This window comes from Festucalex cinctus, chromosome 6 (genome assembly GCF_051991245.1).
Source record: "Festucalex cinctus isolate MCC-2025b chromosome 6, RoL_Fcin_1.0, whole genome shotgun sequence".
Taxonomy (NCBI): domain Eukaryota; kingdom Metazoa; phylum Chordata; class Actinopteri; order Syngnathiformes; family Syngnathidae; genus Festucalex; species Festucalex cinctus.
Window position 1 is genome coordinate 14019649 of NC_135416.1, and position 18393 is coordinate 14038041.

The 18393-nt window shown below is 39.6% G+C and overlaps 3 protein-coding genes across 9 annotated transcripts; 2 read left to right on the forward strand and 1 right to left on the reverse strand.

Moving 5' to 3' along the window:
- Window positions 1-239: 239 nt before the first annotated feature.
- On the forward strand, window positions 240-2610 carry LOC144020219 (perilipin-2-like). 4 transcript variants are annotated; one of them, XM_077523480.1, is made up of 7 exons: window positions 240-347; window positions 441-467; window positions 652-847; window positions 1312-1394; window positions 1561-1801; window positions 1876-2012; window positions 2217-2610. In XM_077523480.1, exons 2-7 carry the CDS (start codon window positions 450-452, stop codon window positions 2568-2570), a joined length of 1029 nt encoding a protein of 342 aa, XP_077379606.1. In that variant the 5' UTR covers window positions 240-347; window positions 441-449; the 3' UTR covers window positions 2571-2610. The 4 variants fall into 4 exon arrangements, with proteins under 4 accessions (XP_077379606.1, XP_077379604.1, XP_077379607.1 ...); XM_077523478.1 differs by having other exon boundaries at window positions 266-347; window positions 646-847; XM_077523481.1 differs by lacking the exon at window positions 240-347 and having other exon boundaries at window positions 353-467.
- A 334-nt stretch (window positions 2611-2944) lies between these two features.
- Window positions 2945-5552, reverse strand: rps6 (ribosomal protein S6). The gene is made up of 6 exons (XM_077523488.1): window positions 5413-5552; window positions 4729-4860; window positions 4221-4431; window positions 3808-3954; window positions 3433-3590; window positions 2945-3072 (listed from the first exon to the last, which is right to left on the reverse strand). Exons 1-6 carry the CDS (start codon window positions 5416-5418, stop codon window positions 2977-2979), a joined length of 750 nt encoding a protein of 249 aa, XP_077379614.1. The 5' UTR covers window positions 5419-5552; the 3' UTR covers window positions 2945-2976.
- A 25-nt stretch (window positions 5553-5577) lies between these two features.
- acer2 (alkaline ceramidase 2) lies at window positions 5578-18376 on the forward strand. Of its 4 annotated transcripts, XM_077523484.1 has the most exons (8): window positions 5578-5807; window positions 6394-6468; window positions 6734-6848; window positions 8022-8163; window positions 9597-9734; window positions 16207-16344; window positions 16532-16709; window positions 16783-18376. In XM_077523484.1, the coding sequence occupies exons 3-8, from the start codon at window positions 6773-6775 to the stop codon at window positions 16810-16812; spliced, it is 702 nt and encodes a 233-aa protein (XP_077379610.1). In that variant the 5' UTR covers window positions 5578-5807; window positions 6394-6468; window positions 6734-6772; the 3' UTR covers window positions 16813-18376. The 4 variants fall into 4 exon arrangements, with proteins under 4 accessions (XP_077379610.1, XP_077379608.1, XP_077379609.1 ...); XM_077523482.1 differs by lacking the exon at window positions 5578-5807 and having other exon boundaries at window positions 6119-6468; XM_077523486.1 differs by lacking the exons at window positions 5578-5807; window positions 6394-6468 and adding an exon at window positions 6484-6647.
- Window positions 18377-18393: the final 17 nt, after the last annotated feature.

The window sequence follows — 18393 nt, forward strand, 5'->3', positions numbered from 1 at the left end:
ATCCCTCCTTGTCGTATGATTTAATTGATTTAATTGAGTTGGTCAAACTAAGCATTATCAAATACTTTTTTTTTTTTTTTACTATTTTTTGATTTCATTAATATTGGATATACTGTCTTGTAAATAAAATGTAACCTTATGAGCTAATATAAATGACCTAATATCTTTCAAAAACCAAAGAGGGCCTTTGAACGCAAATTTGCGCATCCGCTTGTAATTCTTTCGACAAAGTATAAATGTCGCGAGATTTGCAGTTCACTGAGACACAAGTCGGTGTTAATTTAATTGGCTAGTCGCCAAAACGTGACGAGCGAAGTTTTCCCACGCATGGTGTTAAAGAATAGTCGGTGAGTTGGCGACGTATTTCCGTTTTGTTACATCTTGTAATGAAAACCCAAACGCCCTGTCATGTTCTAATGCTGTTCCTTCTGCCTTTTTAGTTCGTCAACATGTCCCAAAACAAGCAGGTGAGCTCAATTCACTATATTAACCCTTCGTATGTTGCATCAAACCTCTTCACAGGCGTCCTTAGGACTACGCTTTTGGATAGCTTCACTACAGCAGGAGGGGCGCAAATGAGACATAAATGGCCGCGTGGGTGTTTTGTATCGCACTTTAAATGTAATGTCTTGTCTTAATCGTGAGCCGCAGACCGCTACTGCCAGAGTGGCCCAGCTGCCCCTCGTACGCTCTGCCTACGACAACCTGACAGTGTTGTACGGGGAGACCAAAAGCAGCCACGCCAACCTGAAGAGCGTTTGTGAGGGCCTGGAAAGTGGCGTGACCCTGTTTGGCTCTGTCGCTCTTCAACGAGTGTCACCTGTCATCGTCAAATTGAAGCCGCAAGGTGAGTAAGTAGATCTTTTAGGTAAGTTGAAAATGAAAAACAAAAGGTCAATTAAATTCTGATAATCAGCACGAATTGACCACAGGCCGTTCAAAGAGCAAAATAACACAATGAATTTACGAAGTATGTTTATTTGGGAGCCGTGCCCGTAACATTTTAAAAAGATTTTGAGGCCGCATGTATAGGCAGGGAATATCGTGTTCCAAGGAGGTTGAAAAAGAAAAATACTGGAGTAATCAATTAGGTTCATTGAAGACTGGTGTCCCTATGTGTGATTGTGAGGGCACTGCGATTAGCTGGCAACCACTTCGGGTTGAAAAAAAAAAAAAAAAAAGATTAATTTTGCCTATGTGATGTGTATTTGGTTTAGTATGTTTTCAGTCAGTCTATCTACGCGGTTGATGGCCTCTCATTTTTCCACAATATATAGAGACCACTGACCTCACTGTTCTTTGCATCTCCAGTTTCCTTTGCCAATGATGTTGCATGTAAAAGTCTGGACTGGTTGGAGGCAACATTCCCTGTGCTGCACACACCCACAGACCAGGTGACTACATTGTCAGTTTGAGCTGCTAATATCAGTTGTGTTTGTTACATTTTCATTATGACTGATTTTTGATGACTCCACTTGAGGATGATATCATCCCATGAAACTTACTCCCACCTCTTCTGTGTTAAAAATAAGCTGTCCTGCTTTGGCGTTTGCCTCCTAGATTGTGGCTGGTGTCCGGAGTAAGGTGCTGGAGGTGCAGGATGTGGTGAATATTGTGGCCCACGGAACTGTGGACTGTGTGCAACACGCAGTCACGTGCATGATGGCGAGGGTGCAGCAGCCGGACGACCAGTCGCTGGTGGGAAAGGCAGTCAGTGCGTCCAGCGTGGGACTGGATTCGGCACTGAACATATCTGAGGCTCTAGTGGACCGCATGCTACCGCCTCCGGAGAAAGAAAAAAGTGAGTGGTATGAAAGAAATGTACTTTTTTTGTAGCTTGGTCCTAAACTACAAATGTTTATGCTGAGTTTATAGAGGAAGAGGATGTGGCAGTGGAAAATTCTGAGGTAGCTGCGTTGGAGAGAAGGTACTCTGTGCGGCTGATGACGCTCTCCATAACACTGTGCAGGAGAACCATCCAGCTGGCTGGAGCCAAGATACATTCAACTCAGGTCTTTACTCAAGTTGACCTACTATTAAAAAAAACACACACACATTTACACGACTTTATGGAGAGGCACATTTAGCGCAAAAAAAAAAAAAGTGCCTCCCAACACATTTATTGTGGTTCCAGGAACTTAATTTTCACGTTCTCTCAAACATCACAATGCTTTCGTGACCATCTGTTGGACTTTACACCATTTTCCTCTTTGCAGATCATGGAGGCGTTTTCCGCATCTCCAGGTCAGCTTCGCATCCTGCAAACGAGCTGGCTGGCTCTGACGTGGAGCCTGGAAAAGCTCCCGCTACACGTACAGCAGCAGATCGTGTCCGCATTCTTCCACTTCAAGCAAATGTACAACTTAAGAGTCACTCAGCAGAGCCGCCCCAAACAGGTGGAAAGTGCGCAGCTTGGTCCAGTGGAACCAGAGGAAAGTCAAAGTCCGCACAAGGGTGTCAAGAATCACCTGCGAGCAACTTTTAACTGGCGAGTGAGAGGAGCCGCCAGCACCTCTTTAGTTGAGACCCAATCAGAAAAAGGTGTGGGCAGCGGTGAAAAATTTCACTGAGTGGTTGGTGTATACATAAATAAAGGCACTTGAAGATTGACTCATTCAAATGTATATATTCCAGAAATGCATCAATTTAAAGACATTTACTTTATTTGTACTTAAAATGATCAGATGCACTTGGTTGTATGAAATCAAAGTCAAACATGTTCATGTTTTTCCATAAACACACACTTTGATGTGCCGTAAGTTTAGTGCCATAAGGTGCGCACCCTCACATCTCCCAAGGTTAACAGACCAGCATGACCAGATAATGGACTGTTAAAATATTAAGTCCACATTCTAAACATTTTCACTTTGAAGCATTTATTTGCATCACATGAAAGAACGTATTTCACTTAGAATTGTGTTCTGAAAAGGATGAAACAGCTGAATTTAGACCAAACATTGCTTTATTTGACAGAGTTCACTTTTGGCTGGACTCTGACTTGGATGTGGATGCCCTGAGAGAAGAAAGGCGGCGCCTCTTGGCGATCTGTTCCTGGCGCTTCTCTTTGGCTTCCTGGTGATTTGAAGAAGAAAAATTGGAGTAAAAATCTTTCGATTTGGACATTCTATACAAAAGTGGTGAAATGTGAAAGAAAGTTCATAATGACAGACACTGACAATTGTGTCAAAACTTTTGCATACGGCATTGTAGTTTCAAGGGCCAATAAATAAAATCACAGTGTCTAAGTATGGATGCGAATGACAAAGAAGGTATTTATGCACACTTAATGTTTAAGAGAGCTGAAGCAGTTTAGTGAGGCATCCATGCTCTCAAAACAGTGAGGAATATTGAGTTTGATGTGACTTCCTAATGGAAGCATTACACTCATAAATATTTGAGCTAAAATGAGATGAGTCATGGCCTCAAGATTACCTTCATCCTCTTAGCCAGCAGCTTGGCGTACTCGGATGCCTCCTCCTTGTTCTTCAGAGTGCGCTTCCTCTTGAGGGAAATGCGGCGGCGTTTGTGCTGCAGCACACGAGGGGTCACCAGTCTCTGGATCCTGGGAGCCTTCGATCTTTTCTTCTTACCTGAAAAAACGACAGCGGCCACTGAGCGCTTACATCTAAGTCCATTCAAGCTCAGCAATATTTTTGCTGGTGTGGGACCTCATGTCGATTTACATCTGACACTTCACCACCAATGCAAATGTGAGCCTCCTACTTACAAGTTAATGCCAAACTACCAACAGTTTACAGATCTGCACACTCCATCCTCGTCTCAATTACTGCAGCAAGATTTACTGACCTTCCTTATTCAGGGGTCTCCTCACAACATATTGTCTGACATCATCCTCCTTGGCCAGGTTGAAGAGTTTACGGATCTTGCTGGCCCTTTTGGGGCCAAGGCGACGGGGGACGGTGCTGTCGGTCAGCCCGGGGATGTCCTTCTCGCCTGAAGGGAGGGCGTAAAAAGCTAACTTAGTGAAATGTGTTACTCAAAGCATTGACAAACATTTGCTGTCAATGTGAGAGGACTGCAGTTTCAACCAGCCATTGTTTGGTCTGGTCGTATCCGGTGAGTCCTCTCTGGTTACTTTTGCACACACTGTCCCACCTTAATGACTTGGAAGCAGTCAAAAAGGATCACCTGTGTGCCATTGAGCATCCATCCAAAGACCAAAACTATCTGTAATACCTTGTTCTCGACTTGCAACTTACCTTTCTTGACAATGACCAAGTTGAGAACACTCAGGTTGGCGTCGACGATGCAGCCGCGGACAGATTTTCGCTTGCGCTCGCCAGTTCTGCGGGGACGGTAGCAGGAGTGGCCCTTGCTGAGGAGCAGGCGTACGCGGCCGTGGGTCAGCACGCCCTGCTTCATGGGGAAGCCCTGCTTGTCATTGCCTCCGCTGATGCGCACCATATAACCCTTAGAATAGAAAGTCATACAGTATACAGCTTTCGATATACCTACATTTGTAAACATAAATCATTTTGTTCATTATATACACTTATTTGACAGACAAAGCGTGGGAGAGAACTGCAGTTGCAACCAGCCAACTATTAGGGCCTGGTCATATCCGGTGAGTTCTCTACAGTTTCTTTAGCAACACCCTGTCCCATCTTAACGACTATGGGTCAGTCAGAAAGATACCACAAGTGTGCCATATTTACATAAGTCTCAAACACTTGAAACTCGTTTCGAGTGATCAACATCACACCTTACCTTCCACTCATCTCCAAGGGGGTCAGCAGACACCTCAGTGGCCATACGCTTCTCATAGAAGGTACGCAGCTTGCGTTCATCGTCCACTTCGATGAGCTTTTGGCAGCCAGTAGCGGGGAACGAGATGTTTAGCTGCAAGACAACAGTGCATTTGTGGTCATTGACGTCCAGTTCTACGTGCCTATAACAATTTAACAAGCGTCCACATCAGATTAACAACTAAGTAGATGAGATTCTAGGTCCTGAATAAACACTTTAGTTGCCACTTAGCTAAAGAAAACTCCTGCAACGAAGGCCCATTACTAGCTTCACGGTGAAGCTACTCATGAAGCTAAAGCTAGCATTACCGAAAATACTTTCCAAACGGTATTTTTAGAGTTTACAACGGCTTCATGAACGACCTGGATTTACGACCGACACATTCTGCAAATACATACATATAAGACCAGTCAATGCGCTAATGTGACGTCGACTCGGTGCACATTTCTACATGGGACCCGCCATGTTTCAATGTCCGACAGTGCTGAGCGAGGACTACAATCAAAGCTCATCCTCAGCGACAAGTGTATTGTTGCTACAGTTTTTAAGGCCGCTTCATTTTTAATACTCACTACTTTACATACACGGTAGTATTTCAGGGAAAAAAAAATTCTACAAAAGTTTACGCTTGAACAAATATTGTACCTTCATTTTGCCAAACCGGCCCGACCACGGTCCGCCACGAAAAAGAGACCGGATATCCGCTCCGGGATCTCACATAGCCCATGAAATGTTCTCGCGATATCTTACGTCACACTACTTTACGAATAAAAACATTGTGACGCTAACCCACGTAACTAAAAAGTATTCGTCCTCATATATAAATATGCGGTAAATGCACTCGTTAGTATTGTGGTTGAAAATAAGTCAAAATAATTCAATTCTATGTTTGACGTGTCAATCAGGATTTTGGAACAACTGAACATCCGCTAGAGCTTGAAGAGTTACGCAAAGCCAAGACAGTTACCTTCACCATCACCCGTTATCTTTTGACAATACGTTCAAACTGTGATGCAGACATTCAACAGTAAAGAAACGTGGTGCGTATCTTATTCATCTGAAATGTATTTGACTACAACTACAGTTTAAACAAACACAATTACCTGAAATAATATTGATTTGTGTGTGTGTATTTATATTTTTGTTATGTGTTATGATTCTACGAACGACATAGAATGCTAAACATCATACTCAGTATTTTAGTTAAATGACGATCAGTCTGTCCTTTCTTAGGTGACAGATCGATTAGTTGTGGATAATTTAAAACAACGTTGTTCTTTTCCTTAAAAACATAGTGTATGTGGGGAAGGAATGCTCTTGTCGAACAGAAGTACTCTTCGATTGCAAACAGCAGTAGTGTCAACGCGATGACGTCGATGGTTACGTCGAATTGTAATCTTTAGTCAACTCACAGCGGAGACGCTGGCATGCTAGAAAATCTTGGCATCATTTGATGTGCATGTGCTCGCCACTTTTTATGAATGATCTTGAGACCAAAGACGAGACATTACAGATTCATCTCGCGTGTTTTTCTTTTTGCGTGGCGGGGCGACAACAGCGTTGTCCTCGAGCGCAACTAGTCCAGACATGAGTAACGTTAATCTGATTTTCTGGGACCACTTGCAGGCTGGCAGCTCCGATGTGGATTGGTGTGAAGGCAATTACCTTATTTACCCGAGCATCGCTGAATTTTACAACACGGTCAGTGTGCACTTTTCGTAAAAACCGTGCGGGTTTTTTCTCTCTCTCCCCATATTAACGCAGCTCGGCTTGCCATTAACAGCTGTCACGTTTTTATTTTTAGTTTTTCTTTGTATGAAACTGCTGCCGCTTGCGAGACTTGATGTTTACAGTTTGGGCTGCAGCATCAAGTTACACATGTCAGTGTAGAGCCCCCGCACGCTGGAAAACATTTGCCTGTGTGTGTTTTTTTTTCTCATGGGTTTCCCTTTGTTTGTCATTTCAGATCAGCAACATTTTGTTTTTTGTTTTGCCGCCCATATTAATGTGCTTGTTTCGCCAATATGCAACACATTTCAACAGTGGGATTTACCTCATTTGGACCCTCCTGGTCGTGGTGGGTAAGTTGGCTTGAGTGACGTGATCTTTACTGTGTAATGTTGACCCATTTTCTGTGCCACTAGTCTACTGAGTCATGCAGCAAAATAACACTTGTGTACTTCTATGTAGTGATTGTTAAAATATATAGTATGTGGTAGTTTAAGTTCAGACATGACACAACAAACAATTTAAATATTTAGCAGGTTGCTGTGGTTTTAAGTAAATCAGAACAGTTTATCCCAAGTGAAAAGAAATTATTGTGTCTTCAGCATTGTTATTTATAAAGCAAAGAGTTCACATTATGTAACAAATCAGATTCCCCTATTTAGAATAATAATTGACTGTGTGTAAAGTGAAAAACAAAATTTCACAACCCTTAAAAGTTTCATTTTCAAATACCACATATAAATGTGATATTTCTAACAGAGAAAATAAAAAGCCATATCCACAATTATAAACACTTCTGGAGCAATCGATAAGGAATTGCTAGCTTCAGTACAGGTAAGCATTGAAAAATATTGCACAATTTAAAAAATATACTAAAAAATATAAAGGTTGCTATGTAAATATTTATATGTGGTTTTTAAGTAACCTAACATTACAACATTCTTCATACAGAGATGTGTACGCATTGGTTGCCCTATGTACTAGAAATGAGTTACATATCCAGTTCTATGGTCACCATCATTATCTCATTAGCTGCAGCTTGAATATATCCTCAATCATTCAACCCTTATATAATGACTAGGCTTATTCATGGGTTGAATGAAGACAGCTCTGATTTCATTTGATTTGACTCAGTGGTCAGCAGTCTTAAATGGTGCCTCTGTACGTAATGACGTTCTAGAGGAATTATGGTGCCTTGTTCCCTCAGCGTTGATTTTGACCGACAGTAACCCCTGCCTCCATTTCCCTTAAGGGTTGCCTTACTGAGGTCAGAATTTGGTAGTGAGAACCAATAATTTTTGTGTTTGGATTCTAGGGGAAAAACGGATTGTGTCTGCTAAGAATATTGCATTATTTTACTGTGGGATTCATAAATCTTTAAGCTTAGGGGATTCATAAGTCTTTGGGAAGAGACAATGAGAGACTGTTTGGAAAGGGGCAGGTCTTCCAATATACATCACATCCAACTTTATTGGCACACTTGACTTTTCTAATGCGCACGTCCCATTTTATGCTTCTCACTGTAGGTATCGGATCAACATACTTCCACGCGACCCTCAGCTTCCTAGGCCAGATGTTGGATGAGTTGGCCATCTTATGGGTACTCATGTGTGCCATTGCCATGTGGTTCCCCAAAAGATACTTACCCAGGATGTTCAGGAGAAATCGGTATGGCAATCATTGTGGCTGATGATTGATTTATGATCTTTAGAGGCTTTAAAGCAGGGGTGTCCAAACTTTTTCATTTGAAGGCCACATACAGAAAATTAGAGGGACACAAGGGCCACATAATGTTATGAAGAGAAATTGTGTTTAGTCATAAAAATTGTACAAATAATGTATTTGTGCTTTTGCTTGTTTAGAAAAAGCCTACAGTACATAATCCAATTTATTTGTAATATAGCAGTAGGGTTATTATATAGTCTTGGAATTTTTTATTTTAGTTTTTATTTCGTTTTGAGTTTTGTTTTTTTTAATTTAGTTAGTTTTAATTAGTTTTCAGGACGGTTCTGTTAATTTTTATTAGTTTTTAGTTCATTAATAAATGCTTAGTTTTAGTTTAGTTAGTTTCAGTATTCGTTTTTTTATTTTTTATTTTTTTTGTATTTTTTTTTAAATAAATGTGTATTACTTGTGCGCAATATTTAAAAAAAACACCATGTGTGCGATGTCATCTGAAGGTGCTTTTCTATTGGCTGCTGCTAGATGACGTCACTTCTGTGTGACATACTTTCTATCGTCATTATTCCGTTTTTTTATCACAATAAATCTACTAAAAATCACATTTGAAATCATCCCCAAAGGCTCATGCATTAAATTAATTACCAAAGACTAAAACAAAGGACATGTTTGCTATAATTATAGTTAGTTTTAGTTCGTTTTCGTTTTTTAAAAAGCATTTTCGTTTTTATTTTATTTCGTTAAAAAAATGATTTTGAATTTTAGCTTTAGTTATTTCGTTAGTTTTTGTTAACTAAAATAACGTTTAATGGCACCTGTGTTTTTCGACACCTTCCCTACTTACTTTCACCATCTCCAAACATTTTTGTTTTTGTTAATTTATTTTAACTGAGTCAAATGCCATTCTTAGCATAGGTCGCGGGCCACTGAAAAATGGATGGCGGGCCGCAAATGGCCCCCGGGCCGTAGTTTGTACACCACTGCTTGAAACTGATATTTAAATGTGTTGTTACCCTTAACATCTGGAATGAGAGCCCTGTTTATTTTTAGTGAAACATTTTTCCTGTTTGAACAGATAGCATTTCAGGCCTTAAATTAGCATTGAGCAGCTACAGTATATGGCTTATGCTCACTTATTCTGTCACAAGACATATCCACTGCTGTCGCACCTTCAGTTTAATAATAGGTCAGTCCAAGATAGCTGACACCAGTAAAAGCTGCATCACATGTCCTTACTTCTCTTTCCATTGTCACGCAGCCATTATGGTTGCTCTTATTTCCCATGCAGCTCTATTTTATTGAATGTTATTTGGCCGTAGAAAGATTTGGGGCCACCCTGACACGCTAAACTTAACTAACAATGTTCCTCTCAAGTGCGATAAAAGCTTGTTTATCTACATTTGATTTGCTCTTTGCTCTAGGTTGAGGTTCAAAGTGGTCATCGGCATCCTGTCAGGGATCACTACGGGTTTGGCCTTTGTTAAACCTGTTATAAACTCCTTGTCGCTCATGACTCTGGGCATCCCGTGCACCGTGCTGCTCATCACCGAACTTAAAAGGTCAGTTGTCCACTGGTATCTGAACAATTAGTAGTGCTAAATGTTTATTGAGTCATGAACAATCCTCTATCATGCCCCATTTTCATTGTGTACACTTGTTGCTGTACAGAGTGGATGAATTTTGACGGTCCATCGTTTGTTAATGGGACGCCCGTTCGTCATCAACAATCCGTCATTATTTCAAGCTGAAGCAAGCTGTAATCGTCAGTCCTTCGTTATTATAACCGTCTGCTTCCATCATTGCTAAATTACAGCCGCTATTTCAGGACCAATTTCAATCAGTCACTCCGTCATCATTATGATTGTGATGAGCTGGTGAGTGATGGAATAATATTTTTCAAATAAACAAACTTTATTCAGTGATTTGACCAGCTCACATTAAGTATTACAAATTTTATTTTCTTACATTTCTTAATTCTGAAGGAGTTCGTCTTCTTTTTGACCCCCTTCTTTTAGTCTATTGGTGGAAGTTGATAGTAACAGAGGCAGAGTTAACTGTGAGAGACAACTGGCAGTCCAGGTTATTATTCTAGTTTAGCAGAAGTAATCAGGCCAAGCGGCAGACCTCAAGGAGGCAGTCGTCAGCGAAACGGAACTCCGTCACTCAGTACTGACCCACTTATTTCTGATTACGTTGACGGGCGAAAAACCGCTTCTGTCCATTATTTTGAATTTCCTGTCATTCGTTATTCGTCAACAAAACGGGCGTCAGTCATTGACGGATTAACGAACCTTCCGTCAAGATTGACAGAATGTCACCCCTGGTTTTATCTCTGAAGACTAATAGTTTACTCCACCGTGTCTACTGTAGCAGTCCGTTTTCGTACTTCTCCTCTTGAATTTACCGTTCGCATCATGCACATGCCGAGAAGTGAAATACAGCAGAACTTTAGACCTCCATTGTTCTCTGTTAGCATGGCTCATTCAGACCTATTTATTCAATGTGTTTTTTTTTTCCTGTATTATTTTGAAGTTGAAAACCAACCAGCAAGTAACGCTACATCAAACTGAGCCAAGGAAAGCCAGTACTCTGCATTATTGTCCTAGTGCTTCCATGTGTGGTAATAAACAAGAACGATGTCATGAATATGACTGGCACAATTCAAGCTCTGCTTGCCATCTTCTTTATAGAGCAGTGTATACTGGAGGTTAACCAAAAGTCAAGGAAGTAATTTAGACTTAAATGAATTGCTAGGTTCTGAGCTAGCGTTTTACATAATCAGATTGTATCATTAATGCAATAATTAGTGGATGTAATACCTCTGCAAATGCTTTGAAGATGGTGTGAATTCTGAACCTGCCAAAACAAGAACATCATAAGAGGAGGCAAAAATACATCTTTTGGAAAAGCCCGAATTTGCAGTGCAAGCTGTTGGAAATTGATGTATTTTTATTGTGAGTTCCAGACTGATTAGCATTGAAGCTTTGTTGGCAGTTGGCAGTTTCTCAGGACCATTTTTTCAGGAGCATTCTGCTCTCTCTCGGGACTGGACGGCGATAGTGCGGGACTCTTCTCAGTGCAGCTTTTTTTCTACACCTCTACTGTGGAAAAGTCTTGTGAAAGTGATTAAAAGACCTTTCTTCATGAGAAGGAAGTTGATAGGGTGCCCATTGACCCCCTCACACTTGCCCTAGAGCAGTGGTTCTCATTAAGGACGGTTTTTATGGCTGTGTTTTGCCTGTTTGTTGTCACAACGTCAAAATCATTTGAAAACACAGACATATTCAATGAAGCTTTTGAAAGCAAATGTAAACAACTCAATTTTATTTATTTATATAGCGCTTTCACAACACTTGCAGCCATAAACAAACGCTTACAATGAAAGAGAATTAAGTGATTCAAAGTCAAATTTCAACAGTGGATCAGAGATGTCATGATCACAAACAGTAAGAACAGTATATTGAACCTTCAAAATGGCTACTTTTCAGCAGATAAAAAGAAGCTCTATTCATGTTGCTATCATATACCATTGCATACTCGCATCTAGAGGTGTTAATATTACCAGGTAACCGATTAATGGACAACTTATTTCGCATTGTGCCCAAAGGTAGAATCCTGGTCCGTTATTGCGCCTTTTGGTGCTGAAAATCCCTTTTGTAGCATATAGATGACACATGCTAAATTAGCGATATATTACATATTAGTTGTCATTACTACTTCTATTACTTCTTACATTTCTAAATACAGTACTTTCTTTTGGGGGTTGACAAATACTTTTTGTGCATTACCATCACCTAGTACGCTAATGCATGACTGTTACTACTGCTACTCTTCTTCTTCTTCTTCTTCTTCTTCTTCTTCTTCTTCTTCTTCTTCTTCTTCTTCTTCTTCTTCTTCTTCTTCTTCTTCTTGCTCTTCTTCCTCTTCCTCTTTTTCTTCTACTTTATCTTCCTCTTTTTCTTCTCCTCCTCCTCCTTAATAGTTGAGCATCAGTTTCCAACTTGTAAACACTTCAACAGCAGGAGATAAAACACATTTCTTCCAGTTACTATAGTTCTACCAAAAAGTATGTGTGTCTACAGTACTGTATGTTTGTGTATTGTCAAGGGGCAGATGAGAAGCAGTGTCAACATGCAGTCAGCAGTACATTAACTCTCCCCCTTTTGACCTTCTGTACTTGCATTGTGACTAGTCCCAAAGTCATTATAAGAGCATGCAATTTGAATGAATGTCCCTGACAACATGCAACAAGCCAGTTTTCAGTCTGCAGCCTTTCCCTCTGTCATTGCAATTGGAGTTATTTCCTTTTACCATCAGCCTCACTCACCACTGCTACTCATACAACATTAAGTATTCTATTGTTCAACCTGATAATAATTCTTGACATTATTGTCGGTGCCAGTCATCAACGGAGGCGGCTTGTTTTTGTTGTTTGAGAATTTCGGCTGCCCTATCGCATCTGTCTTTTGCCTTTGCTAATTACGTGATATGCTGTTGTTTGCTTTCCTTCTACAGTGCGACTAATTTCCCCTCACTTGCGTCATGTCCACTGGGAGACACAAACAAAATATGATTTGATGTGAACAACATTCCATTCCACTGTGACATCACTTACTGTTAGGGAAGTCACTTAATAGTAAATTCTATAATTAACAATACAAATCACATTTTTAAAAGAAAAACATGCTAATAATAAGTATAAGAATAAATATTTTCGGTTCTGCATATATGTTGTCAGTAGGACTTTCATGAAATCTCCGTCACTTCCCTTTTTCTCCCTCCAACTTTTTATTTAAACTCCACCCAAGATTGACATACAAGCCATTTCACCACTTATCTTTGCCCCCAACAGTCTGTCACATGTTCTTTACTTTCTCCAGCAGCCCCCTCCTCAAAATAAGTCCTGGTGCTGCTGCTTATCTCGCATGCTTATGTCACAGCAGATAGTCAGTGTATGACAGACATTCTACTGAGAACTAACGTATCTGGCACTGTGGGTTTGTTGTAAGGAAGTGTGTGTCGTGTTCGACGTGCTAAAAGCCAAGATAGATGCTGCTGACTGTCTTTTGGCAGAAGTTGTCCTCGTGACATAACTGAAGATATAGTACACCATGGACACTTGAGGGCATTTCCCTTTGGGAGGAAGTATCATGAGCCAGTTATTCTTCAGTATTTCCTTTTGCCCGAGAGTAGCCTCTCCTATCTGCCAAAAGTCAGGATGTATTTTAAAATAACAGATTGATTGATCATTAGGAGAACATATACCGTATGTGACCCTTAATGCTCTTCTTGTCGAAAAGTTCTTTCTTAAAAATAATTTTGTCACTGATGTACTTTCCCGAATTTGAAACCACATGTAAAATCAAGGTTCATTGTCATTTTCATGCATACAACACAGCACAGCTCGAGACAATATGCATAAAATGGGGGCGGGAATTAATAAGATTTGGCTTCTTCCCGTCAGCCCTTTTTCTTTTCGGGTATTTTATATGCTGTAATTGTATGAAGAAATGTTCAAATTGTCACAATGATGTCCGAAAGGAAAAATGAACAAATAAAACTAAAACTTAATGTCACTCACAAAATACACAGTAATAAGTTTAAAATCCATGAGCAGTTATAGCTTTCCAGTCAGTGGATAAAGCACAATATACAGGTGGTTCTGTTTTTTTTTTAAAATAGCCAGCAGTCTAAATAAAGTAGATATTTTTGGATGAATGGAAAAAGAAACATGCATTACTCCTTTTAAGGAGACAGACAAATTATGCGTAATTTATTTCACAACTTTTAACAGGAGTCTTAATAAAAATGTCTGTCTCTGTATATAATATACTTTTGTCAAAATACCTCACAAGAATTATTGTCATTTTATATAACCTGTTGTGAGGGGACAGGTGGGCCTTTCTTGTGCGAGCAAGACCCCGCCAAGATAGCATGGATGCTATTTTCTCGTTATCATCATATCATTGAATTACACGTGTCAATTATTGTGCAATATTGTGCTGTGTATACGCTATAATTATGTGCTTCTTACCAAAAGCTAACAAAGTTAGCTTAAACTCAACGAAGGCTTCTATTCCCTGAAAATTTAGGAGGCAGGAAAAAGTGTGAGGTTGACTCCAACATATTATTAATGGCATTAACAGCAAGCTATTGTGATACAGTACCACGAAACAATGAACAGTCAAAAACTAAATTAAATCAGGAAATTGGTCAAAACAATTAGACACAGTTGGTAGCGCACGAGGCCAGCTAAAGAGCTGATTTTCGGGACGCTATCATAGCAAGTACAACTAATGCAGTCAATGAGCTCGTTTGTACACAACCTATGCTATAGTCAGTGCTTACGCCAAAGCACATCATTAAAAAATTAAACAGGAACACAACAAACTATAAGTTCAAAGTAGAATGAATTTTGTTTTTAATGTAAATAATTAGGGCAGCAGTGGTAAACTAAGAGCAAAGTCCAAACAGTTTTCTATATACCAGATGGAAGCGTGTTAGCAAGTAGCTTACACTACATGCTACATGTTTGTGAGGGTTCTACCAGCTGTATCTTTTTTTTTTTTTTGTTTTTCAATCCTTTGTTATACAATTCTATGCACACTGTTTTGTATGTATTTACTTTCAACATTTCTACACTACGACAGCTTAACTGCTGACTGTCGTCTTAGCAAAGCATCTGTTACTTTCCCTTCATTTTAAAGCACTAGTAACCATCTGTGAGGCAACTTCTTTGGAGGGATGTCACACCAATGTTAATTTCTCCTTGGAGCGAGGGTGATCGCAATGAAGCTTGTCATTGCGCATGAGTGTGTCACAGTGACTGCACTGTTCAGCCAGTAGCTAGTTTGAGTGCGTGCTTAAGGACACAACTAAGAATAGTTTTCTATCAGCAGAATTGTGGATTAGTCTGTCTCAGGGTCACTGACTGGGTGCGAAGGCACATATATGTAGAGAGAAAATGCTACAAGAGCCGTTAACTTGCAGTTTAGCACTCGAGTATGGATAGTAAAAATGGAGCAGTTAAAACAGCTGGGAGGCCTGAGAACCATCTGGGAGCTTGGTCAAGCCGGAACAAGAAGCTCGGTGTTGTCTGAAACACACCACCCACGTCTGTTTTGAACATTGGGAGGCCTAGTGATTTGCATTTAACAAGAGGGACTATTTACAAATTGCAAATGGTTGCGTACATTTTAAAAATCAAGCAGTATGTTTGGGGCAATAACAAACAGCCAGGGCAAATAAATCCCATTTGGAAAAGCTCAGGCAAGTTTGATGGAATTTAGATGTGTATGTCCATCACATGCATTAGGGTTTAGGTGTGTGTTTAGGGTGCATAAACGTGCAGGTAATTGTTGTCATTTTCCAGGAGACGCGTCAACAACAAAACAACAGCCTTCAATGCTGTTCTTTCCTTGTCTTATGTTGTCCTGTTATGATATAATGGTGTCCATTCTAATGTATTTAGGTGCCACCGTTGTATACGCATACGTTAGACACATACCCATAGCTGTCACCTTTATCAGTTTTGAATGTTTTATGCATAGCAATGATTTAACTATATTGCTATTTTACATAATAAAAGTAATAGGTTTTTAGCAGTCACATCAACATAGTTTTTTTTTAGACCATATGCGTATTAACACTTCATATTTTTGTTAAATATGTTTCAACATAATATCAAGTTTCTCTTTTGACTCTTTTGACACATGGCAATCTTTTTTTATTTATTTATTTTTCTGATTTTGTGACTGATTTGTAGCCATAAAATTTGGCACAGTGTAAACTGAAATACATAGATTAGTATTATGCTATCAATCAGAGATGATAATGATGTAATATTAGGATGGCACTAAGGGTCTGCATCAAACCAATAAAAGATGATTCGATACTTCAAGGGCGGTACATTTTAAAATGTAATGATTTACTATTAATGATACATACACATATCTTATGTAGGACTTGGGGATCATCATTCTTTGGTGTACAGTAGTGTTTGCGTTTCTCAATGCTGTTTATTTGTCGCAGGTGTGAAAACCCACGTGTGTTCAAGCTGGGTCTGATCTCAGGGATCTGGTGGGCTCTCGCTCTGCTCTGCTGGCTCAGCGACAGGATTTTCTGTGAAATGTGGTCATCTGTCAACTTTCCCTATCTACACTGTGCTTGGTAAGCTCACACTATAAACCAAAACGAGTGTTATGGAGTTGAGTGTTGGAGTGATTAACATTAACAACAGAAAAAAATATTTTATTTGGAACATGTCCACATTGTATCCCCCCTCACCCTCCATAATTTATAGACGAGTCTGTTCTTGTACTTCTCTCTGGTTCCTTCACAATTGTGCGTCTTGCAGGCACATCCTAATTTGTCTGGCTTCCTACTTGGGTTGCGTCTGCTTCGCCTACTTTGACGTGGCTAGCGAGGCCCCGGAGCGAGGACCAGTCATCATGTTCTGGCCCAATGAGAAATGGGCCTTCATCGGCGTCCCCTACGTTTCATTCCTCTTTGTGCACAAGAAATCGGCTATCAAGGTGACTTAAAGTGATCCACGACGACTCAGCTGTTTGCACTTTAGCGTCTCTCACCGGGCTGTGTCCCCACAAGATTCGTCAGCAGACCGGTTGCCTCCAGTAAGAATTTTGGATTGGATCATAATGGTGGTCTTTATTACCAGCAATACTCCTGCAGCACAGTCAAGAGAAGAAAACGTGCCACAAACAACACAACTTGGGGACTTTCCTGGTGGCTTCCTACGATGTCAGTGTTTCAAACATGCCATGAAGCTTGCCAGGAGACGCATGTGATATGTTATTAAAGTATTATGCATTTTTCGCTTTATTAAATGTTTTGCACATTGTATGATAACTCAAAACATCAATGTAAAGAATCAGATTGCCTTTTTGGGCATTTTGGCCCTGATGAAACCAGCATTACGGACAATAATGCACTGGAAACAACAACTGTGATTATTACATCATATGCAGTACAAACCAGCTGCTCAGCGTTCAGTGCAATTCTTCCCCTGAAGTTTTTGTTGCCATCATGGTGATGTGGTTGACTGGAAACATACTCTTGTACTTTATTTACCAATGATGTCTTAGTATATTACTGAATGAAAAAGCCATATAACCAAAATGTCAAAAAATGAATGTTGACGTCAAAATGGATTGGATTTAGGAACGGACAAACAGCAAGCTGCTTTCGCAACATTTCAAGTCAAGCATCGCCATTTCATTTTAATTGATAAGCTGTAAGTAACTTTCAAATGCTTTGTAACTGTTTTACATTCTATTTGATGGAAGTGGTTTTATTTAACATAGACTCTCAAATCACGTTTAGTTCTCTAGGGTTTGTTTATTCAGTCCAGACAGACAATGTTAGACTGTAAGCTTAGCTAATGTATGAGAATTATGTGCAGTCTAAATTTAACCGGATAATGTGTTGCTGAAGGAAAACGTATGCGCAAAGCTGTCCTCGATACATGGTATAGTATGCTGTATGCTATGTAACTATTTATTTCCACTAAAGGAAAGCATAGTTGAATTATTTCCTTAAATCACAAGGTGATTTATTTGGGCATATTTTTAATGTCCAATTTAAGGCCGTTTATTTGACCAAATATCAGCTATGTTAAATTTGAAAAGGGAAGCGTGGGTGCTAAACAAACAAAACAGCTTTAAAACAAAAACTCCACCTCAAATGATTGCATTCCATGTGAGAACATGGCCTCAAGCTAACTCGCATGCACACGTGAAGGGTCAAATGAAGGATTGCCCAGAATTTGCAGTCTTGATATAACAGTGATATTTAAACCTCAAAATAATATTTATCCATCATATGAAATTTAAATTGTTTGAAATTACTGCCATTGTATTGCCAAATACTCTTCTATTTTTATTGTATCCTGAATGAAGAACACATGATTGTGTAGTTTTGAATGAATTGCAGTGCAGAAAATAATTTAAGTAATATTTGTGAACTGTTTTTTTTATTATTATAATCACAAAGCAGTTGTTTATTTTCACATGGACATTTTTATATGCGTTTTTATTTTCTCTATCTCCCTTCATTGGTGATAGCCTACAGATCCGCAGCACAGAATTATTTATTTTCATAATTTATCCTGTTTTGTAAGCAAACATTTGTAACAGATTATTATATTGGTACTTTATTTTATGCAATAAACGGAGCCAATGACTATCGTCTGCTTAGATC